The sequence below is a fragment of the Notolabrus celidotus genome, chromosome 4 (genome assembly GCF_009762535.1).
Source record: "Notolabrus celidotus isolate fNotCel1 chromosome 4, fNotCel1.pri, whole genome shotgun sequence".
In the NCBI taxonomy this organism is placed as follows: Eukaryota; Metazoa; Chordata; class Actinopteri; order Labriformes; family Labridae; genus Notolabrus; species Notolabrus celidotus.
The window spans coordinates 8145709-8171029 of NC_048275.1; the positions used below are offsets into that span (position 1 = coordinate 8145709).

Consider the following 25321-nt stretch of genomic DNA (forward strand, 5'->3'; position numbering starts at 1 on the left):
TGAAAAAACTAGTGTGAATCATCAAAAGAAAGAACAAATTCCACATTCATTTGCAGAGAAGCTGTCATAAGCATCAGAGATGACGCTGTTTGGATCTGAGGTCCTAAAATAACCAACCATAGCTGAAGATAAGATCTGATGAGATATGCTGAGTTGATCTCCCACTGGGTGAGACTCACTTGTCATATCCAAAGCCTCTGCCCAATGAGACCAATGGAAATATATTCCGGATTATAACTTTTAAAGTTTAATAATATATTGGCTTCATTAAGCCGTGCTGTAACCTCAGAAATTCTCAGCAATGGATGAAGCTGTTCTCACAAATTATTCTTACCGCTGTGATGTTCACGCTGCTTCTAATGGTGGGCGAGCGTCTTTGATCATAAACTCTGACTTGCTTCTCATCTCATCGACATCCACTGCTCTTGTCAGTGAAGATGTTTTTTTGATAAAGTTAGATGTACCACCCTCCAAGAATAAAGAAGAGATACACTTTAGGTTTTTTGTCTTTTTTGTTTCGTTGTTGAGGATCTTGATTTTTAATACCATTAGACTCACTAACTACACCTTCATCTCATTTATTGATGTATTTGATTGCTTCCATCAGACTTACCCGACTCTTTGTCCATTTCTCCTGGTCCCTCTGTCTCCAAAGAAATTAACACGCTCATCTTTTGTTTATTACTGTCATGTTAGCACCTCCATGATCACTTCTGCAGCTCCCATCATTGGTTAAATTAGTTCCCCTGGCAGTCAAACCAATGACTTTAATGACATTCTGTCCACAGCACTCCTAATTCAATGTCCCCCTGAACCCATTAGATTCCCTTGGGTTGATCTGTCCCAGTATGTCAGCCAATTTTATGGAACGGCTCCTGAAAAATGTATAAAAATCACCTCTTCTGCAGCGAGGAAAGTTTATTCAACACTAGATATCAATAAACCCATCCCAAGGTTTTGTTATTGACACAGCAGCTCTTTTCACCAATAAATCCCTCATAGGTCGTTCCACCAATTTTCCTGCTGATAGTTTTCATTCAGCGTTAAGGTCAACACTATCAGGGACAATAATAAAAGTTTTCAGGTGAAACATTTCTTAAAATCTTTAATCAAATATTTCTAACCATGAGCCAAAGACTCAGAAAATGAATCCCATTACTTCTTCTCTGACTGCAAGTGATGGATCTTTTACTACGCAGGAGTGTTTTCAGGCTTTAGACTGCTGTCTGTTTCCTAGCAACTTGCCGGTTTCCAGCACATTGTTCTAAAGAGCTTCAGGGGAGAAGACGGTCATAATTTTATGTTTTGCCTCTGAGATGTCTGGTGCCCGAGCAATTTTCAACAGGAGACTCCCTCAACCCCAACACAAATTAATAGTAATTTTCTTTGCATCTAGGGGATCATCATCAATTTGTGTTACAATGGAAAATGTCAATCAAAAGTTATTCTCTTGAAATAAAAATGTCCATCTTGTAATCCACAGACACCCCTCAGCTTTCAGAGGAAAATGGAATTTCAAGGGTGTTGGATAGCTTGGTATTGTGCCAAAAGTTCTCCACTTTAATTAACGGAATTTAAAACACTCATAGCAGCTGTTATTAATATTTTGTCACATTCTTTTTGAGCAGCAGGAGCTTTTTACAGCAGGGGTTTTAAAAAAGTGAAGCATTTAATAGGTAAAGAAAAAGCTATTTCTCTCTGGAGTTTGCATTCAACAGCTAAAAGCTGAAAAGAGAGTGAAAACTGGATGTTTATCTATCAGGAGGCCAAAACAAGAGTCCTAATGATGGGAGGGTTGTTCACACGTTTTATTGTACGGCTGTGGTGAATGCTCAATACTGATTAGTGAGTAACAGCATTCAGAGGATTCATTTTCAATACCTCATCATCTTCAAACAGATATATACTTTGTGTAGAATAAATTAGAAATGTGATTACATTCAGTGGAAACATCATAGAATCTCTTTGACCACTTATAATCGGTATAATAGTCCAATCAGAATAAAAATGCTTCATGTCAGAAGAGACTGGCCCCCACATACCCAATCAGAAAGAAGTCTCATTCTGATTATGAGCTGTGGTGTGTGCCATTTGTTATTCTGATCAATAGCCGTGTAAACATTTGATCGGATCCTTTCTCCCAGTTTTGGGGTAATATTATTCTTACTATGCATGTCTGCTCAGTGAGACGCAATGAGTATTTGCTTCTGTTAATACTGGAATGGACAGAAACAAGGCGGGAGATAACAAACTTGTCTTTAGATGACTCCCAGATATATGTCCCCTTACATTCCCCTAACAACAACAACTTAAATCAACTCACCGCCTGCCTCTCTGATATCAATAGCTGGACATCTCAAAATGTTCTAAAACTCAATGAAGACAAAACTGAAGTTATCCTTTTCTCCACATCAAACCCTACCAATGACATACGCAGCCATCTTGGATCCCTCTCACTTAATATCACACCCACTGCAAGAAACCTAGGTGTGTTATTTGACTCCGAGCTCTGTTTTGATGCCCAGGTTAAAAAGGTTGTTTTTTCCACCTGAAAATCATTTCCAAAATGAAATCTTTCTTATCATTTCACGACTTACACAAGGTTGTTCATGCCTTTATCCTGTCAAGACTAGATTTTTGCAATGCCCTTTATTCCGGTTTTTCTCATACTTCTGTTCATCGCCTTCAATTAACTCAAAATGCAGCTGCCTGATTAATCACTGGTTCACAAAAATCCGATCACATAACTCCAATTGTGGCTTCCTTACACTGGCTTCCTATTAAATTCCGAATCGATTTCAAAATACTACTACTCACTTACAAAGCTCTTCACAATCAGGCTCCCCAGTACATCACAGACCTTCTCACTCGGTACAAGCCTCCCCGTCCTCTCAGATCAGCCGACATGGGCTTATTGGTTATACCTAGTGCCCGTTTAAAATCCAAGGGGTTTCGGGCTTTTTCAGTCCGGGCTCCCAAACTATGGAACGACCTACCATCTGAAATAAGGCGTGCTACTTCTGTTCTTCATTTTAAATCACTTCTTAAAACTTTCTTTTTCAAAAAGGCCTTCATAACTTGCTAACATGTTATTATGTATGTATGTGTGTGTGTGTGTGTGTGTGTGTATGTATGTATGTATATGTATGTGCATGTGTGTACATATGTATATGTATATGTGTATATGTGTATGAAAAAGGGTTGGGATTATATTAATTATTATTATTGTTTACTTTCTGTGAAGCACTTTGTAACTCTGTTTAGAAAAATGCTATATAAATAAAGTTTATTATTATTATTATTATTTAGCCAGCACAGCTTTTTTTGCTAAAGATTGTTGAACTCATGGGCACCACTGGCCTAATGGTCTAAGCACGGGCTCAATATTCAGACAGTACACAGTGGTTGCAGGTTCAACTCATGGCCATTTGCTGCATGCAAAACATTTGGTGACGCTGCTTTCAGCCACTATGCTCCTAAACTATGGAACAGTCTGCCGGAGGATCTGAGGGGAGCTGATAGAGATATTGAGACTTTTACACATTAACTAAAAACTTATTTTATCAGTCTGGCTTTAATGTATGGTTTTACAATTGTATTACTTACTTTTTACTGTTATATTGATTTAAATGTTGCTTTATTATTTCACTAATTTTGACTGTTTATCTTATTTTATTTGAATTTATTTATTCATTCATTTATTTATTTGAATTTATCTACTCAGTTTAATTGACATTTTTAGCCTTCATTTTATTTTCAACTCTTATCCAGTTACCCTTTTGAATTTATTTATTTTTACTGTTCACATTCTTAATATTAATTTAACGCTTGCACTTATGATAAGATAAGATAAGATATGATATTACTTTATTGATCCCCCGGGGGGGGGAATTCAGTTGTTACAGCAACCCAGACATAAGTACAATCAAGAAGAAGTTTCAATAAGTAAAAATAAAAATAAAAATAAAAACAGATAAATAAAGCTAGAATACAATTTAGATATATACAATGTTACAATTGAATTTAGATTAAATAGAAGTAATTACAGGCAGTATTAAAAATGTTTCATTGTTTATTTTAACCACACACATTTTATTGTTGTTTGTGTGCATTAGTCTCTATTTTTGTCTCTTTTTTAAAATCCATTTTTGTTTTTTAATATGTCTTGCCATTATTTTTTTTCTGCTTCTTTCTTGTTTTCAATCGCTGTAAGGAACCTTGGGTTGCATTTGATTTGTATGAAAGGTGCTATATAGATAAAGCTTGATTGATTGATGGACAATTACATCTTTAGTGCACAGTGAGGGGCGAGCAGAGGAGCAATGTGGTGATGGGAGGGATGGGGGATGTATCAAATCGGTTATATTCTGATTAAATTATGCATGTTCACACATCTTAATCAGATTACTTTAGCGTGCATGGAAACAGTGAAGTCGGAAGTTCTGATCTGACTGATTTTAATTGGGCTGGAGGAATTTCCACGTTATTGCAACTAAACACAAACAAGAAGGTGAAATGAAATATAACCATAAAACTGAAGTACATGAGTAAATAATCCATCCAGCACATAATGGGTACATAAAGTGAGTGTGGATAGTAGCATGAATCAGTGATAATGAGTCTCATTGCTTTTTGTGTTTGTGTGAAAATGGACTTTGGAAAGAAACAGTCTCTGAATCTATAGGTGGGTTCTTTTTGGCTGACTTGTAGCGCCTGCCACAGGGCACCAGTTCAGATTCATTCCTCCCAACAGCCCCCTCACTGTACATTTTCCTGCGCAGGTTACGACCTCTTATGGATCTGAAATGCAGCTGCATCTCTTGGACCTTTCAAATTGCTATGCTGAGTATCCAATGTTGTATTCAACAGTTGTAGAAACCGAGCTGATGAGTAGCATAGGTGAGGCCAGGTAAGGTAAGGTGTCTACATATGTTGTCTTTTGTGTCTGCATTCCGGTCTTGAATGCTGCTCAGATGGATTTTCTCTGCATGCAGGGTGGGGGGGGGAGAGAGATAAGGTTTGGCACTGCGAAAAGATGCTTGTTTTGAACATTCATCGACAACGCTAATACGAGAAGCCAGAGGTATGAAAATAGTTCAGTTGGAGGAACATCAGCATCCTCGAAGGACACTGGAATGAAAGTGCTCTGCTGCGTTTTAAGATGCAGAGACAGTGAAAGCACACAGTGTAGGAACAGGAGTGCTTGCTGATAGAGAGGTTTTCACAAAGAACACAACGTGTATGTGTGTGTGTGTGTGTGTGTGTTTGAGGTTATGCATGTGTTTGTGTTCAAATACAGAGTAGAAAGTTATACATAATGCATCATGCTACACAGGGCTGCACTCACCCGGGTATCATGAGTCAAGGTGAAATTACCTGCACTCGCACACTGCCCCATGCTCTTATCGGAGCATGGTAATGATTTCAAGGTGAAGTGGGTCACTGGTGTACATGATAATATATTTAGGCAGACCACTGTTGTGAACCATCTGCAGGTCCAACTCAGAGCCCTGCAATTCAGGCGAGCAGCTGGAGAGCTACAGATGGCTGAGGTGGTGGAGGAAAAGAGCAGGGTCATGGGGAGGAAGATAGACCGGCTTCTCCTGTTGGTTTTTTGTTCCTGGTGCAGAACAGCCTGATTGTTGCTTTGCTTTCAGAGCTCCTCTGTGTCCACTCTCTCTACGCTTAGGTATACGTACCAGTCAGAACACATTGGCTTTGTTTTCATGACAATATAAGCTTCTGGGAATGATTGCCAACCTTCTCAGTATTTCCAGTGAAGCCAGCAGTTTGTGATAAATGACTTCCAGCCAAGGCTTCTTTTTCTGTGCATTGTAGGCCAGTTTGCAACTTGAAAAATCAAGCACACTGTTAAAATGAAAAAGCTGTGAAAACTCAAAATTTCAAGGCACCTGTCTGCACCAGTTTTTTTTAGGCTAACTAGAAATCTTACATTTGAGCCAACTGATTAGTTTTTGTTGAGATAACTTATCATTCATATGTAGTGTAACTTAAAGTTTTGAGTTCTACATACTAAGAAGTGAAAGTTGTGCCAACTTATTATGTTTTATTCAGAAATTGTCCCTTTGTTACTCCACGTTACTGCACCGTTTGCCCACTTGCAAGGTAGCTAGCTAATGTTCAAGGCGGCTAACTATTGGTAATGACCATGCCTTATTAAACTAAGTAACTAAAGAAATTAAAGTTACATTAACCGGTAATCAACTCACTATCAATTGACCAAGTGTAAAGTTAGAGTTTCAATACAATACTCAAACCAAACACTCACCTTTAGGGTGATAAAATCCACACAGGACAGGAGAGATGGCGCCACATGTGGGAGATTGAAAGTGTGGAAGACCCCTGTAGATTTGAGTTGGAGACCCCATTCTTTGCCTGAAGCAGACTCAAATAATTTAGCCGAGCCTCAAACCCATAACGTCAAGTTTTGCCAACCTAACTTATGAAATGAGACCAACTTTACACAACAAACTGAATACAGGTAGTTGAGATAACTACTTTGATGTAGTTTGCAACAAAATGGAACATTTTTTGTTTACTTAACCGAAAAATCCTTTTCAGGCCAACAATTTTAAGTTTTCATTTTTACAGTGCATGTGTTCAGATCATAAAGTGCACATTCAAATGGACGCCACGAGTGTTCATGCACAGTGAAGCCAAAACATGTAGAGCTCCCCCTACAGACTAGCTGCAGTATAGACTATAAACCCTGTCTCCTTCATGTCAACGATGTGAGTGAGGATGGGCTAAACTAGAACATCTAATACATGACAAATATTGTTTTTGAAAAATGTAACAAACAACTAACACAAGAGTCATTCAACTTCAAACCAACACAATAATCTGTTCTGCAACCAATCTGAGGGATATTTAATCTGAAGGTGTAATGCATGTTTTGGTTACCAGAAGGAGTGTCATGTCGGTCCCTCAGCTCCACCAGCCAGATTGCTTCTGCGCATGCCTTGGCTTCACTTGCTCAATATGTCAGCACCCAGCGAGGTGGTGTTCTGGCTTCACATCTCATAATTGGAGTAGAATGGAGGCACAGTGTCCATATCAGTATACAGTCAATGGTTCAGATCAAAACCCCTTCAGATAGGCTTTGCCTGCAGAGTACACCCAGTCATCTGTTTCTGGTCGGTCTCACATCAACTGCATATAGTAAGTTACACAGAGGCTTCACTCCGTTTTCCTTCAGCTGCTCTTTAAATGCTTGATTTTTATATATGGAGGTCTGATCAGTCGTTTCTGATGCATTCCTGAGATTCAGGAAAACTAAACGCTGAAATCAAAGCGACACAGCTTGAGGTTTAAGTTTTTGATCCATAACCAATTTGAAGCTTCACTTACATGCAAATGTTGATTTACAGAGATGAAATAATTGTTGCCGGACCACATGTGGCCTGATTTTGCCCTCCTTACGGACTGATATTCTTTAATAAACCAAAGCCTGCTGACTCAAGAATGGTCAATTCTACATGGACTACACACAGAAACCAGAGCACTTACCATACTGAAAATCCAGACCCCTGAGTCCACTGTCTACATCTTTATGTAGAATCTGTAAGTAGAGATTAGGGTACATGAAACAGCACATACCCACATTTTCTTTTTAATAATTCAGCACTCCAGAGGGGAGAGCTTTTCCAAATACTGGCTTTAATGAATATATTCTAAACCACACCGAGGATCTCGATTTCATGTAGCTCAGAAAAGTCTAATTGTGCTGTTTGTGGGGTTCAAGTCAGTGTAGGAAACAGTGTGAGAGCAGGAGCTCAGCAGGGTTAGCATTAAAGCTCCAGATGGCTCTCTAACATAGCCAGACAGTGCAGCTCCTCTTCAGTTCAGCTTCGCAGACGAACCCTGTCCTGTTGAAATCACACACACACTCTGATTAGTTATATATTGAAGTATCCTCTCTGTATTCCTTCAGTGTGAATGGCTAAGCTGATTAAGTGATCTGAAGGGAAGCATTGTTTCCGTCCTTCCTTTTCTTCCGGTGTTTTCAGACTAAAACAACCGGAGCACTGAAGAGAGACCCAGACGCTGCTCTCATAACCCCGGCACTCTCCACTTTTGACGTCATCAGCATTTCCCATGCCTGTCAATACCCATTCGGGCACATAAAGGGGAATGACTCAGCTTGAGAATTTTATATTATTCCTGCCCTCTCTGCCTGTGAGATCAATAGCACTATCACTTCTGTCAAGAAGTGGAGAGCTGAGGCTCAGAGGTGATGTCAGCGGAATAAAGCACAGAGCTGCTCTTCCCACAAAGAAAGCAATTGGATTTAAGAAGCAATAAGCGAGACTCTTTTTCTTCAAGGTTTTGATGGGTTTGTATTTATGATCGAGTTTCTCTGTCAATACTGATCGAGCCGTCTTTGGTTAGAGTAAATAAATTCACTTGAGGAAGGACAGCAGAGTTGAGTTTTGCTTACCTCAACAAAGTTCGGGTCAGAAACGGGCTGCCAGAAAATGACAACATTAGAAGTCAGCGTCAGGAACTGAAGAAGGGATGGGCAATGATTCATGAATGTTCAAATATTCGTTCACTTTGTAAAAATGAGGTATATCAACTATTAATCGTGTATCGATAAATTGATTGTTAAGAACTTACGTGAACAAATTTTTTGTTTAATTTTGTATCATGTGGAACAAACATCATGTGGTCGCATATTTAATTCAGCTATCAGGGAGGTGTTTTAAAGTTAAAGCATGTTTCAATGTAAATCCGCTGACTGAAGGTGAGAGACAGGTCCCCACAAGCGCTTTTTTCCTCTGCTGCCAGACTGATTATGACCCGGTTATGCTCCCGGCTGACACCTGACCACGTTCAAATCAGGGGCGTTGCTAGGCATAAAGCTCTACTGGGGCACAGAGCCCCTACTATTTCCCCTTCCTCACACACACACACACACACACACACACACACACACACACACACACACACACACACACACACACACACACACACACACATTTTATGGGCAGGTGTTTTCTCGTGCCCTCTAAAGAGATCCAGAGCTTTTTTCCAGTTAGTGAAACCAGTGCTCACAAGTGTGTCATGTTTCATGTGTTTACCAACCATCCTACATGAGAAATAAAAAGCTGCATCTCTGTTTACAGAATATTATAACCAGGGAAAGCTTTCAAACCATTGTGAATTTAATGATGTTTTTTTTTAACCCAAAGCAGTGCTGGGGATGGTGGGACTTCACTTGTTTAGGAATTAATGAATGTATGGGAAACACTGCGGTGGATGCAACCCATTAACAACTGCGCCTAAAGTCTTTTCCTTTACTTCCGATGGCCAGTCCGCCCCTGATACTGGGGCACAGCTCATTTACACTGAGGCACGTGCCCCAGTAAAGGGGGTCTGGCGACGCCCCTGGTTCAGATGCTTATTTTTCTCAATAAGAACGAGTAGACAGAAAACTGGACACTGTGAGTCTGAAATATGTTTCTGTTCAGTTCCCTTGTTGAAGTCTGAGCCTTCACTTTTATGACTGTATGTCTGCAGAGATTATGACCCTGCTCCACATGTTGATATTCAACGTGTTTAATATTTTGAACACCTCAATATGATCCGTAGATATTCAATACTGTCAGTTATATACATTGTGTCATTAAGGAAAATTTAATTCAGGGGGGGAAAAATGCATTTGGCATTGTTATTGACATGGAAAACGATTACGTCTTTTTTAATGATTAATTGATAATTGAGGGTTAACATTTCCAAAGATCGATCATGGAAAATACTTGAAATTTACATCCCTAGTCAGGAAGTTATTTTATTTTAACCCTCTTAAGAAATATATTTTGATAGAATTGTTTTCCTTTAGAGTTCTTTTAGGGGAATTTTATGTCTTTTAAAATATGTTTTATTTCTTTATCTTGACTTGTGTTTTTATCATCTGCCTGTTTTATTTTGCTGCCCATGTAAAGCACTTTGTAACCTGGTTTTGAAAGGTGCTCTACAAATAAAATTATTATTATCATTAGGGATGGGCAATGATTTTTCGAATATTCGTTCACTTTGTAAAAATCGAAGTTACTTTGAATACTTTCTAAATTTTAAAAGTAAAATTTTTCATCGTTTTTACCGGTGCCTCGTTGTAATACGGTAACCCCGCCAGACGGTGGCTATAGAGCGTCTTAAAGCTGTTTGCTAACGGCATTAGCAAACAGAAGAAGAAGAATGCTAACTACATTAAATAACAAAAGAAGAAGAAAACATTACCGACAGTCGCAGCGATTTTCTCCGTTTCTGAATCTCACACTACCACCCACGTATTTCCAGAGACTGAGCATGGCTGTAAAATGTAAACATACACGCCACGCCGCGTCACAGAAACACCGACATAAATGTAGAGACAGTGTCAGTGCCCGTTACTAGCAGCACCTCATCCTGCTGCTGGTTAACGGGACTGCCACACAAACGGGCTGTTAATCAGTCCCTCCAGGAAGTTGCGATTTCGCGATCGCAACTATCAACGCAAATTCAACCAATCAGCGCGATTTTTTCGCGACCTTGCAATTTTATACAATTACCGCAACTTTCCCGCAACTTTGACCAATTACCTTAACCTCAGCCCCTGTACGTCATCAGTTTTGTCATCAATTTCACTTCCTAGGAACATAAACATAAGTCCTCACTTGATCGGCACTTTTCAACAACAAAACACGCATAGAGCACGGGTGAAAAGAGGGGACAGCAGGCAGGACAAGTGACCATGACAACGTTATTATTTATAGATTGAGGGGCTCAGTGTTCGCTTGGTCTCTACCTGCAGCAGGTGTGCTTTATGAACCAGCTCTCCTCACCTCCATGCATCTGTCTCATCTTCATTGATGATTTTTACCCCCGGTGTGCGTTAGTGACAGAGACACACCCGGGGGACGTCTGTTTACTATTTGAGGTTTGACGTTGTTGCCGCTCTCACCTTAAAAAGCTCTGCATCTACAGCTTGATTTAATCCAGTTTGGTGATACATCAGACACCTTTAGTAAGTTTTGATCAACTCCTAGTTGATGAGATTGCATCATCAGATGCAGATTCACTTCAGAGTGCATGAACTGCCTGTCAAGTGCCTCTGTCACTGCGAGGTACATTCAGGGACCGTTGTAAATGTGCAATATAGCCCTTTCATGGCATTTTACTGTGAATCAAGAGAATCAAAATACAGTCAGTGGCCACATCAAGAATGTTTTCTAAAAACATCTGTAATTTAGCGTATTTACTTGCCCCTGAGATGTTATTGGGGGGGGGGGGAGCAAAAAAAAAATCGCAACTTTCACCGCAATTTTTTCAAAAAGCTGTCGCAAATTCAGGCTTTTTGGGCCGCAACAATCACAAAAAAATCCCGTGAAATCCTGGAGGGACTGGTTAATGGGACAGGTGTGTGTGTGTGTGGGGCGGATGATTATTTGAATAACCGTCAAATAGATCCCAATGATTATGGAATAATATTTTGGCTTGAAATGCCCATCCCTAAACTAAAGCCTCATATTTAAGTTTTTACCCGTTTCTTATTTCATTTTGCTGTATTTTCGTACGCTCACGTTTAGATTCACAAATAATCCTTTTGGATCTCCAGAAACAAAAATCGAGGAACATACGACAGAAGTGAAACCTCCCTTTGGTAAATAAGTCATCTGGTGTTGTCTGGCGTTGAAAGCTTTTCATCCTTTTTGAGTGGCTCCTTTTAACTGTATGACACCGCAGCCAAACAGAGATATTCACTCTACTGGTTTATTGGTTTATTCATGACTTACTTGCACTTACTATAGTGACAGGTAGTGCTGTGGTCTAAAAATACAATCTCTGCCTTTCTCTACTCTACTCATCATTTACATTTCCTTTCTATTGGAAATCTTTCTCTTTTTATCGGTGGGTGTTTGGGCTGAAACTGTCCCGTTCAGCTCAGTAGTTAAAGGTGCTGAATACATCAGTCATGCTGCTTCTTTAACGGCTCGAGACTTGTTTGATGCTGCAAAAACACCAAACCATGACTGAGGACCCTTTTGGATGAATGGAACAAAACAAGCAATAGCATCGATTTAAAGTCACTCTAATAATCATGAGGGATTCAGAGCGGAGTTGCATTCCCTTTACCTCATCAGGGTTACACGCATAACCCATTACCTCAGGTGCACTCACCGTTTTCACAATCCCCGCTGTCGTTGCGTGTCTGGGCTTTCACCTTTTGACTTTCCGATGTGTAACACTGGATATGTTTAATGCAAGGCTCCATTTAATGTTACATCATCCTTGTTTTATCTATTAAACTTCTATTCACACTGACAGTGACATGGCTTTCCTCTCTTCAGAAGACTGCTTGTCTTTTCTGGTTACTCTGATAACATTGCCTGAAGCATTGCTGGATGTACAGTGGTAATAGCAGCATGTTTTTGGCTCTTAAGTGAACACAGAGCCTTTAACAACACATATATCTTACAAGCGATACGCCTGTGCAATTATAAACAGAATAAGATGTGTCAAGTTTTATTCCAGGCATGCTGTTTTTCTGGATGATAGCACACACACACACACACACACACACACACACGGAGAAGTTCTCATTTCAAACAAAGACTCAACATTCTTCTGAGGTTATTTGTTTGTCTCCTCTCTCCTTTATCTGTGCCTAATCATTTTTCTCTGAACTTCAATGTCTTTAGTCCCTGTGTGGATGAAATGTTTGTTTTTATACATTATGTATGGATTTTATTTTCTTCCTCACTTCAAGGGTTTCTGTACCAACGTTGAAAAATTGAACAGAAAAGCACTATGTTGGTAGACTTAGAGCAGGACTACTTAACTTAATTTCTTATACGTTTCATAAGAATTCACAGCATGCAATATCATTTTGAATGTTTATATAACAATCTGTGATAAAACACTTCTGAACTTGAGTTCCTTCACTAAGTGTTTCCTGAAGGTTCAGATTATATCTCATCGGTTCTCAGGAAGGAAAGAAAGTTAGTCTCCAGTAAGGATGGGCATTTCAAGCCAAAATACTATTCCATAATCATTGGTATCTATTCGACGATTATTCGAATAATCACCCCCCACACACACAGACACACACATACCCACACACTAGGGCTGTCAAAATTGCTTCAAAATGACATTTGAATATTCGCTCTAAAAAAAAAACAGAGGTTCGAACCATTCAAATATCTATATTTGATCATTATGTCAATAACAGGTGGACAAACTAATACAAGAAGACATAACTACTTGTATAGGTATTTTTATTTCAGATTTAACATGGCTAAACATACCTACACATTACAAAACAAGTAAATGACCTAATGGCCTATACCGTAACACTTTTAAGACCGTTGACCTCTCGCTCGCTCCTCTCTCTCTGTGCGTAATGCGCTGAGTGAGTGCTGAACAAGACTTGTGCGAGCAATTAAAGGTCCCGACTCTTGTCCCTTGTCCCTAATATAGGCAGGCTTCATTCAGTGATTGAAGCAAATATTATTAAAATTAATTGAAGGTAAAGTTAAAAACGAAAAAGGAGTCCACTTTCATTCTTGGTGCTTGTATAAAAAAAAGAGAGGAAAAACTGCATTTTATCCCAGTGTCACTGATGGCCGGGCTCTTTTAGTCCACTGTCAATGTAGGGTCTTAGGCCTGACAGGTTATTTGCCAAAAACACAAGACAGTCCACATGTGAAGAGGGCCGATCTCTTTTTATTCACTGTACTCCCAGCGGTGGAAAAGACGCGCTCAAAGCGCACTGAGGATCCGGGGAAGGACAGATTTCTCTCTGCCGTCTGCTTCACGCTGTGCATGTGTGACTCCTGTGACCTGTCCCTGACCCGTCATGCAGTGCGCCCACTTGCAAAGCAGCCGCCGATGTGTTTTTTTTCCACAGTAGAATATTAATTTTCACAATCGAATCTCCGTTTTTTTAAATATTCATATATATATTCCAATTTAGAATACTCGTTGACAGCCCTACCACACACACACCTGTCCCATTAACAGCCCGTTTGTGTGGCAGTCACGTTAACCAGCAGCAGGACGAGGTGCAGCTAGTAGCGGGCACTGACAGCGTCTGTCTCCATCTTTACGTCGGTGTTTCTGCGACGCGGCCAAGCGGCAACCTCCAGTCTCAAACTATGAAGCCCATGCGGAAGTGTTATAAACTGCAATACACAGAGAACCCACTTGAGGCTGGCTGCAGAAACACCAAAAAGCACATTCACACCAATTCAAAAAAGACGATATTTGCAGCATTAATAAACATGTTTACAGCCTGGTTCAAAAAACAGCTTGGCTCTACGAAGCTAATTTCTCTATCGGCACACACTGTATGGGGGGTGAACTTTAATCTAACGCAATGGTTCAGAAGATATTAAGATGACAAGTTTTTGCCCAAATAAGGACATGACTGACTTGTCTCACAGGCAGGAACACATAGCTGTTGGCTAGGAGGCTCAAACCCCGCCTCTTATTCACGTCACAATATGCCTGGTTGAGCTCAGCATTTCCAATATGGCAGCCACCGACGATTGGCTTCAAAACAGCTCTCAGGAACAGATGGGTGACGTCACAGATACTACGTCCATTATTTATACAGTCTATGGACGCAACGTGGCGTGTATGTTTACATTCTACAGCAGGGGTGTCCAAAGAATGGCCCGGGGGCCAATTGCGGCCCAAGGTCCATTTATTTATGGCCCCAAAGCTTCCATCTTAAATTGTGTTATTTATATCAAAGAAATTAATCACAGTTTCCTTCTACAAACAAAACTAAAGTCAATCCAGAAACGTCTCAAAAAGCTTCATATGGACTACCTCAGGGTCCTTTTTTATACCTTTATACCTTGTTACTTTTTTTCTCATTTTCCAGGTGTTTTCCAGTACTGGAAAACTGGAAAACCTGGAAAACAGTTGACCAGTTTTCCAGTACTGGAAAACACCTGGAAAATGAGAAAAAAGTAAAAAGGTATAAAGGTATAAAAAAGGACAAGATAAAAAATTAGGAAATTGTACAGAAAAGGCAAAATTTGGTGCATCAAAAATGTTCAGAACTCAGGAAGATAATTATTTTGTTCTTAAAATGTTGCCTGCTGGTCAGAAAGGTCTTAAAAACAACATGAAAAAGAAGTGTGATAAAATCCAGATTGTGATCCTGCCGTAGGAAAATAATGATACAATATTTTTCCCACATTGCCTGACCCTAATGAAAAACATTTTCCTCCAGAAGAAGATAACGTTTGCTCATGTGTACATGGCTTGTGGAGAACTGAGGACTTCCTAGTTACTGATTTATTGAGAAAACATTTAAAATGATTGTTATTAAATAGATATTTTCATATCATTTCATTCCATGATGAGCTGTGGGGAGCTCGTTCAGTCAGCGCATCATTCCACCACGGTGCAAGACTGAACGCTTCAGGCGCTCCTTTGTGCCCATCGCCATCAGACTGTTAAACAGTCTGATGGCCCATGAACAGATCCATAACATCCCTGCTCTGTCTGTCACACTCCATCATCCCATCCCGAACTCTCTCTTGACTGCTGCTGGCATTATAATGTATAATATACTGTATTATATAATTATCTTGCTATATTATATTATGTTATATTACATTACTATTCTAACTACAACCCATCATCATATTACATACAAATATTATTTCTATTTATTGCTTAATTTGTCATTACCAACCATAATCACACCATGCCAACCTGTCACTACTGAAACATTTTTTTTTTAATACTGCCAGCAATTACTTCTATTTAATTTAAATTCCATTTGTAACATTGTATATATCTAAATTGTACTCTAGCTTTATTTATCTATTTTATTTTACTTATTTTTATTTTATTTTATGTTATTTTATTTTATTTTTTACTTATTTTTTACTTATTCTGTACTTTTTTGTACTTATTGAAAGTTCTTTCTTGATTTTACTTATGTCTGGGTTGCTGTAACAACTGAATTTCACCCCCGGGGGATCAATAAAGTAATATCTTATCTTATCTTATCTTATCTTATATAACTTTTATGATTGCTAAGTCTCAGTAGGAGCCACTGGCCCTGAGGTATTCTGACAACATCATATGTGGCCCTCTTTAAAAAAAGTTTGGACACTCCTGTTCTACAGCCATGCTCAGTCTCTGGAAATACGTGTGTAGTAGTGTGAGATTCAGAAACGGCGACTGTCGCTAATGTTTTCCTCTTCTTTTGCTATTTAATGCACTTAGCATTTTTTCTTCTGTTACTTAATGCGGTGAGCAAACTGCTTTAAGACATATTAAAACCAAGCACTGGTAAAAACAATAAAAAAAATTACTTTTAAAATGAGAAAATATTCAAAGTGAATGAATAATTGAAATTTGAAAATCATTGCCCAGCCCTAGTCTCCAGTTCACACATTTTTTTCTTTTGGGGAAGTAAAGTTTTGTTTCTGTGCTTCCTGCTGATCTCCTTTGACACTTTGACACACAAAGCACAAACCTTGCTATGGGCATCAAATGTCTGCAGACTGTCCAAGGTGTGGCTGTACAGACATGTATGCCTGGAGGCGGATTACATACAGCTCACAGCTATGCCCTCTACACTGTACAGGCAACTGCATTCATGTGTTGCAACACTGTTACTTCTTTGATTTTCACACCTCTTTCTTTTGAATGTGACTTTTCAAAACAACTTCACCTTGAGAAACTTTTCACCTTAAAAAAAACCTGAGAAGGTTGGAAACAAATTCTTCTTCCACTCTGTCACAGAATAAAGACATCATTTTGAAAACATGAGGAGGTCTGGTGAAAAGAAAACTGCCAGCGCCTAACAGAAAAACTCCCAATGCAATATATGATAATATGTTAAAAAGGTGTTTAACAATATCAACCATCCTTGTGTGGAATACTAAAGATTCTTTGCTTTTGAATTGTTTTTGTCCTTAACGTTGGTTTCTTTGGTTGATGGGCAAATATTGATCTTTTAACGTAGGCGTCGCCAACAATGAGAGTTAAAACAATGTTCTTGTGTTTCTTCTGTCTCTTCCAGATCAGTGCACGGTGACACGATCCTATCTTTTCCTCCACAAGTTCTGGTTCTTCAGCACCATCTACTACTTTGGTAACTGGGCCTTTATTGGGGTAAGTCAAATGGATGGAAGTAAAATGTCATTTTTGTTTTGAAAGAAGACAACAACCAATCTTTGTAACGGCCAAATTCCACCAGATCCGTTTCCGGTCCGTCTCCGATCCGTCAGAGCACCGGATCTGAAAGATTTCTATTCTAGTCAATGTGTTAACTTCCACTGGATCCACTCCGTTGCGTTCCGGCTGCGTCTCTGATCTGGCAGGTTGGAATGCAACGGATTAGATACACAAGACTTCTATTTTTTCAATCTGCACAGAGCAGATGGAGCAGGACAGGAAGTCAGGCACCAAAACAAAATTAAAACATCCAGTTAATTTTCAGAATAAAACACTGTGTTATCACCAGATCGTTTTTAACTTAACTATGACAACAAAATGTAATTTTGAACGGAGGCAGGCCTGGAGTCAACAGGTCAGAGGTTTTCAGAGGACCAGAAAGACAACATGGATGAGGAGAGGAGGAGGAGAATCCTTGATTCAGTGATTACCAGGGGAAAACCTCGGTCACATGACTCCAGCTGTCCGGCGGTCCTGCTCCGTGCTGCGTTCCGAAAACACAACCGGTGGGTGTTGACGGACGAGAGATCACGGAGCCGGACTGCATTGGATTGGAGATGGACCGGACACGGATCTGGTGGGAGTTTGGTGTAAGAGTTTTAAAATGAGAGTCTCACATGTAATAAACTTAAAAAGCTCCTGTGGGGAACCTTTGTGTAAAGTCGCTGTTGGCGCCCCCTGTGGACAAAGTGGACAACACCTACCCTGCTACAAGGGGAACAGGCAAATACAATGACAAAGAAATGATTCATCTTGTCTCTGATGGTCTGTTTTATTATTATTATTTTTATTTATTATTTAAAAGGACCATGCATATTAATTAACACTTCTGTAAATATGCCAGAGTTAGCCAAAGGGCTAGTTTACATCCGTAGTCCATTGCCAGATGTTCAAAAGGCTCCCTAAAAAGATCATGTAGGTCATAAAGGGTCAACTCTATTCATTTCAGTCTGTTTGATAACCGACTAAAAACTCCCCACTGAAGCTTTAATGTAGTTTCTCTGGCAGGTGGTGATGAAACGCACCGATAACTGTTATTTAGCATCTTTTGAACAATAAAACACTTTCAGCAACAACGTCTCTGAAACATTTAATTTACTCCTAAAGCAGTTCAGGAGTATTTTCTTCAGGGAGTGTGAGCACAGAAGCACATAATGTAATTTCTACTCAGAAAAAAAAAGAAGGTTACTGAAAATGATTTTTCAGCACTGCACACAGCTAATCTCCTCGGCAAAACACTTAATGGCCTCTTCGCCGGAGCTGTTGATGCATTGTATCGATCAAATGATCCTTATGAATTATTTCCTAATGTTTGCTTTCTTTTATTATTCTTTATTTTCAGGCTTTCCTCGTCGGCCTGGTCGTGTCCTGCTGCAGAGGGAAGAAGTCTGTGATTGAAGGAGAGGTGGAGGCCGATGACTCAGACTTGAGTGATGATGAATATGTGCACTAGAAACGTTCCGACCACAACTCAAAGGGACTAGAAAGTACAAATTCAGAAACAAATAAATGGATGTCAGTCATTCGTCATGATTTAATGTATTGCTTTGAGGGAGTGATTGCGGTGTGTGTTTTTTTTTTGTGTGGATTCCAGCGTGGTTTTGAGTTGACACATCCCTCCCCTCAATGAGAGCGCTCAGACCGATTGTTGTGTCTTTCTCAGTCGATATTATGAATGAGTTTGGGATCCTGGGAGCATCCTCCAGCTCAATCCTGTCTTGGGAGAATTCTCTTATCAACAGTTTGAGACTGACACAGATTGGTCATTTTTCAGCTGCTCTTGACACACGCTCATCCAAAACTCTGTCTAAGCTTTATTCGGAGCCAGTTTGGACATCAACTTACTTTTTACTTTATCTAAGCACTTTCTAGACCCTTGAATGGTTACTGTATGACAATATCTACTGTTTGCTTTAGACTACCTTTTAAAACGTTCTGGAAACAACCGAGCCTCACAAACTGTTCTTCTTGTTTCTGGCAGGTAATTGTTGTAAAATGATCTCTGAGTGTTAAAGCAGTAACATTGTCAAAGTTTGTTTTGCTTGTTTGTGTCTGAGGTTAGGTCTTCACAGTTAGACGGTGTGCTTTATTTTATTGTTTTAGTCCTTTGCAGCCTCAGAGCATTTTAAGTGAGTGTTACTGTTCTTATATACCTGCACTGTGTGTGAAATATAAAGGACCAATCGCAGCTAAGGTTTCAGTTATTCCTGGTTTTTAATGAAATGGGGTCAGCAGTTTTTTTTCACCCTCTTTGTTGGAAAACCTTAAGCAACAAAAAAAAAAAATCAAAGATCTGGATGTAATTTTCTTTAAATTTAGGAGTTCTGTTGTTTTTTTGCCTTTGCTCTGTAGTCCAGCAGGCTTGTCACAAAAATATGAATGGCTTTTCTCAGCTCTGTTTGAGTTTTCTTTCTGTGTTTTTGCTGTCCTAAGTGTGAAAATGAAAACCTAGTGTTGATTTAAATAACAAACAAAGTGAGAGTCTCACTTGGAATGACGTATTTATAATTTGATTAAAGAGACTTTTGTGCCTCATGACTGTGTGGTACTATGATGGGCACACACTGCTGTATATGCTGCTCTAAATTAACTCAACAATTATCAGCCTGAATCTCGTAAATTTCTCGTAAAAAGACCTTCATCTAGAACGTGATTGGTCTAAAGAATGCTACTGTTGATGCTGTCTGTAATAAATGGTACATTAATCAAAGAAATAAAGCAGTTTTAAACCCCCTTCAACTGTCCCAGAATATGCACTTTTTTATTTTTTGCAACACATTTTTCCAACCCTCCCTCCTTTTTGCACCCAGTATTGAAAGCACATGTTGTATTCTGTAGACAGAGAGCACATTAATAAATGTTGAATAAAGTGGCATGCTATTATTTGTTTGCCAGTTTTCTGTAATAAATTGAGCTAACATGAGTTACAGTGTTTTTGGGGGGAGCTTTGTGTTTTCTGCCTTGTTAAAACCAAACAGCAACCTCCGGTCTAAAAATATGAGTCCAATGCAGAAGTGTTAAAAACTGCAGTTCATCGAGGATCCACTTGAGGCTGGCTCTGGAAGTACCGGAAACCACACACAACATGTTTAAAGCCTGGTACACAAGACGAGTGTAGGGGGGTGAATTCTTTCATAACGCTGTAACTTCAAGGATATTGAGATTACCAGTCTTCCAATGAGAGGCACAGCTGATTTGATTGACAGGCGGGAACACTGTAGCTGTTGGCGAGGAGGCTCAAAGCCCGCCTCTTTACATCACAATCGCTACACAGCAGCAACATGGCTCCAGCCGGCGATTGGCCTCAAAACAGCGCTTCAGAATCAGATGGGTGACGTCACAGATACTACGTCCTTTATTTATACAGTCTATGGTTAAAACCCAAATAGTTTTTAACGCATGCTATATGTTGACGATTTAATGATCCATTGATATGAACTGATAGTTTCAATGAATAATGATTCCAGTTAGTGACACAAAGTGAAAATGTACACTCTTATTATCTCTGACAGACATATAATCTTATTTCCTCCCTATAATAAAAAATACCTTGACTTTACATTCATATCTGGAAAAGTGAAGTATTTGAATTGTTGCATTAGTAAGATGATATAAATGCAATTGATGGTATTAAATTGGCCTTTTTTAAACATATATTATTTGCAGGCTCTTAGTAGTATGCAATGATATAAGTATGCAATATTATCTAATATTGTAAAGCCATATAATCATAATATATCCAATTGTGATAGATACACAATTTTTTACACCCCTGTTTTACACATTCAGTAGCCAATTAAAAAACAGATTTTATCTATTAATTTAATATTTAACAATTTCTAACCAGTTGTATCAAAAAGAAGCCAGACATAATTAATTGTATTTGTTCAACTCAACTCAAACTTTATTTATAGAGCATGTTTAAACAACCAGAGTTGACCAAAGTGCTGTATAGATCAAAAGCAGCACAAATGACAAAAATAACCAAAACAATTTGCCAAAGATACAATACTAAGATACATAAACACAGTGGAAATATGTAATAAAATAAGATAGAATAAGATCCATTAAGATTTAATTAAGGTTTTGCATGATGTCCACTCCACCTTGATTAAAAGCCAGGGAGAAAGGGTGAGCTGTTCCACAAAGGCTCAAGGTATTTGTTCACATTTGGTTAACAGTTCTTGAATATAATGCCCCATTTTTGAGTCAGAATTTTTAATAACACTTTAGCACAGTAATAAAAATAATTAGGACACTGTAAAATGTAACTAAAATTGAAATTTGATTATTTTGGTAAGTGAACACTAGTTTTAAAAAAGTCTGGTCATTTTTTAAATTTACAGCATTCCTTCTCTTTAGTAAATAGTGTTCTGTTGAGAGCATCTTTGCTGCAGCTGGGCCAGTTTGACTCAAAACTGTCTTGTGGAATTTTTCATTTTTGTTTAATTTCATTTTCATTAGCCGTCCAATCCTGCTCTCAAATACTTCCCCCAAAATCAGATCATTTCCCACACTGCTGTCTGTAAAACATATTGGCTTTGTGGTTTTGTATTAATTCTTCTTCTATGAAATCTCACTCCAGAATGATGAAAATAAATAACTAAAATGTCTATATTTATCTTCCATAATTCCTGAGTCTTATGAGTGCTGAGACAAAATTAACACCACAGTGTGTTGAGATTCCACTAAATCTATTACCAGGCTTGTAAGCACACAACCACAATCAGTAATTCTGTGAGTGAGGACGTATCCTGCTGTTCAAAGCGCTGGTTTTGACACATTACATCATTTCGGAGCAAAAAGGACATGTATCAAGTGAAACCGACAGTTAAATACACCCGCCCTTGGATTAGCATAACTACTCAGAGCTCGCTCAGGATGGATTTGCATGAAATTTTGAGTGCATGTCCAATTAGAGTTTGTGGCATGCATACCTTGTCATAACTATTGTACAAGTCTGCTTTGAGTTAAGCCATCATGTGATATGCCACCCCCACATCCGCTCATAAACTAAATAAGCCTTGAGCCAAAAACATGGAGCCCTGGAAGTCTCACAGAGAGGATTGTGTGATCAACGTGTCAGATCAGAGGAGTTTTTGCTGTTCAGAGTACAACATTTCTTGTCAAACCCCTTATTCAAATGCCAGTCTGGTCTCATGTTTTCCTCCCTGCATCGCTTTTTAGGCGCCTCTTGCAACTTTGTTAGAGAACAAAGAGCACATTTTGATGAATAAATGAACGCATTACTTCAGGAAAATGAAAATTATTATGCAGATAAGCGCCTGAGGGCCGCTGGTACATAACATGCATTTGATATTGACACAGTTCCTACATAAATTTAATGCTTCATATTCCCACAGCAGCTTCATGTGCAAGTTTATTTAACTCCAGTGACGTTCAACTGATCTTAATTTGACTTTCCTGGCCATATGATAACAGGAGAACACTTCTTGTGTGAATTGCAGTACTTGTGATCAGAGTATCATTCAGTGGACTTTCCTAAACAGGGAAGTTGAAGTTCTTGTGTTCAAACAGGTGTAGCTTAAGTTCTTGAAAATCATTGCTTCATGTTGTACATAGTTCTGTTTGGTACCAGCAATTAATGCCTGTGAAACATGACTAGTGGGGAAGGAACTCAATGTATCTTCATTGGAAAATGTTATTTCATTTATACACTTGAAGAATGGTGAGGAATTTCAGGTTTTAAAAAAAAGTGTAATTTTCCATACTGATTATTATCTCATGATCTTTTTATTTATTGTATTTTACTCATTTTCTTATTTCTTGTGATTGATGAATCTGATGGCTGTTAATTTGAACCTGGATGTTGTTAATTTTATTTTATGTGTGGATATTATTAACATTCTTAATACTATACTCAATTTGAAATTATGGCTCAAGGAAAAACAATCATGTGATCATCTGAATACATCAAACTAGAGACAATGAAATGCAATTTTAAATGTGTTTTTATTAGTGATAGACTGTGTTGAGTAGCCTATGTATTGTTTTGAATGCTAGTATGTTTTTTATCATTTGTATTGTACATACATTTACACCTTCCTGCCCAGGGACCACAGATGAAAATTAGCTTATAGCTAACTCTGGCTTGACAGTTTTTGTTTTGCATGGCCCCTGTCAAATAAACTAATAAATAGATAAAATAAATAATATTTCTGTATGTATTTTTATTCATTTATTCATTTTATATTATTTTATTTAATTTAATTTTTATTTATTTATTAGTATAATTATTTTTCTTATTTTCACTAATATTACTACCACTCCACTTGCTTATCTGTTTCACCAGATTCTGATGATGTATAATTATCAAGACAGGCACAAAGAAAAATGTTTGTGATTGCTCTATGGTTATAAAACCAAAATTATTTTTAAAAATAGGGGGAAAAAAAATGAAAATCATTGCTGCAGCAAGATTCAACTAGCAAAGAAGCTGTGATGCACTGGGACAACAAATCCCAACCAAGTAAGAAACAGAATGGAAAGGAAAGAAAATGTGTAGTAATCATTCTTTGAGCTGGAGACATAACATTAGCTTTAAAATGTATATCTCTATAATGCTCAGGGATGCCATAGTAGTTGTAGATGTCACAAACCTTCATAATGTAGTTCTCCAGCTGCTTTCCTTGATCAGGAACGTTGGACCTGATGGTGTCGGCCCCGCCCTCTATGTCCTCAGTGACATATTTTGGCAGTAGGTCAGTGTTCGTTCACACTCAAGTCTCCAGCTGTGCCTCGTTTACTTCTACCTTTAACTATGACCTGCCTCACTGCTAACAGCATGATGTCTGGTGGCGTGCTGCCTCTGTCAGTCTTTCTTTTGTAGTTTATAACCACGGTGTGACAACCAACCCTCAGAGCAGCAAAACATCTATCCCAGTCTGACCTCTTGACAAAGAATACTGTCGCTAATGTGGCGGGTAATATGCTGTTAACAAACTCAAAAGAGATACACTTAAAACAAAAACAAGCTTTAAGACTTTATCAAACATGTGTTTCTGGAACGAGCTACGATAGCCAAGCTGGTTTAACATGTTTGGTACATGCTTTTGCCTTTTGAACAATATGTCCCTGGAGAGTTACCATAGGCTGTTACCATTTGTTGCTTGCTGGCTCCACTATTGTATAGTTAGAAGAGCAACATGATGGTCGAGTGAGACTAATAATAATAATAATAATACATTTTATTTATATAGCATCTTTTAAAAACATGTTTACAAAGTGCTTTACAGAGTGCAAGACATAGCGAGTGAAAAAACATGCAGAAATCAAAAAGTCAGTGATGAGTTCAGAAATAAACGCACATTTTAAAAAGTGTGTTTTTAAAAGAGATTTGAAAGAGGACAAGGATGTGGCTTGCCTGATCTCCTCCGGCAGGTCATTCCAGAGTGACAGGGCCCTGACTGCAAAGGACCGGTCGCCTCTGGTTTTTAACTTCGCCCTTGGGAGTTCCAAGAGGAACCTGCAGGAGGATCTCAGGCAGCAGTTGGGGACATACATTTTAAGGCATTCACTTAGGTACTCGTGTAAAAAGTAAAAAGCAAAGGACCAAGTACTGACCCCTGAGGAACCCCGTACAACAATGATTCTGACCAGTGACTTACTGTGTTATATTTGAATATACTGACCAACACCCGGGTGTTTCTCCCATGAATTCAGACACTCCCTAGTTAATGTGACACCATCCTTATTATGATAGTGTACAGTTTCAGCCACAGCCTCTGACCAGTAAAAAACATTAAATGTCTCCCAATGATTTTCTGTGTGTGAGCTTCAAAATGTCTTGATAGAGATGGACATGCATCAGGCCAAATGTTTGATGCAAACATGATGAAGCAGCACCCTGATGATTTAACAAGCTCCCTGACAGCCAGCCTATGAAACAACCAACCCCGGATTCCCCTGTCCTGTTTGCAGCTCAGTCCATGATGTAAGAAAGGATACTTAAAAACCTGCCCACCTGATTTCTCTGGGACTTTCAGATCTCCCAAATGAGTTATATGAAGCTACTAAACCTGTAAGTCATGGAGGAAAAAAAGCAGAGGTTCAGTCTCACAGTAACCATCCCAATTTGTACCAAACCTAA

At 38.8% G+C, this 25321-nt stretch overlaps 1 protein-coding gene across 1 annotated transcript in view; it reads left to right on the forward strand.

Annotated features, from left to right (window-relative positions):
* lmbrd1 (LMBR1 domain containing 1) overlaps positions 1-19946 on the forward strand; it is a 104668-nt gene extending 84722 nt beyond the window's left edge. Inside the window, exons 15-16 of the mRNA XM_034682403.1 lie at positions 17057-17148; positions 18554-19946. Of these exons, the coding sequence (XP_034538294.1) occupies positions 17057-17148; positions 18554-18664 (203 nt within the window). The 3' untranslated portion in view covers positions 18665-19946. The remainder of the gene's footprint in view (positions 1-17056; positions 17149-18553) is intronic.
* The last annotated feature ends 5375 nt before the right edge of the window (positions 19947-25321 follow it).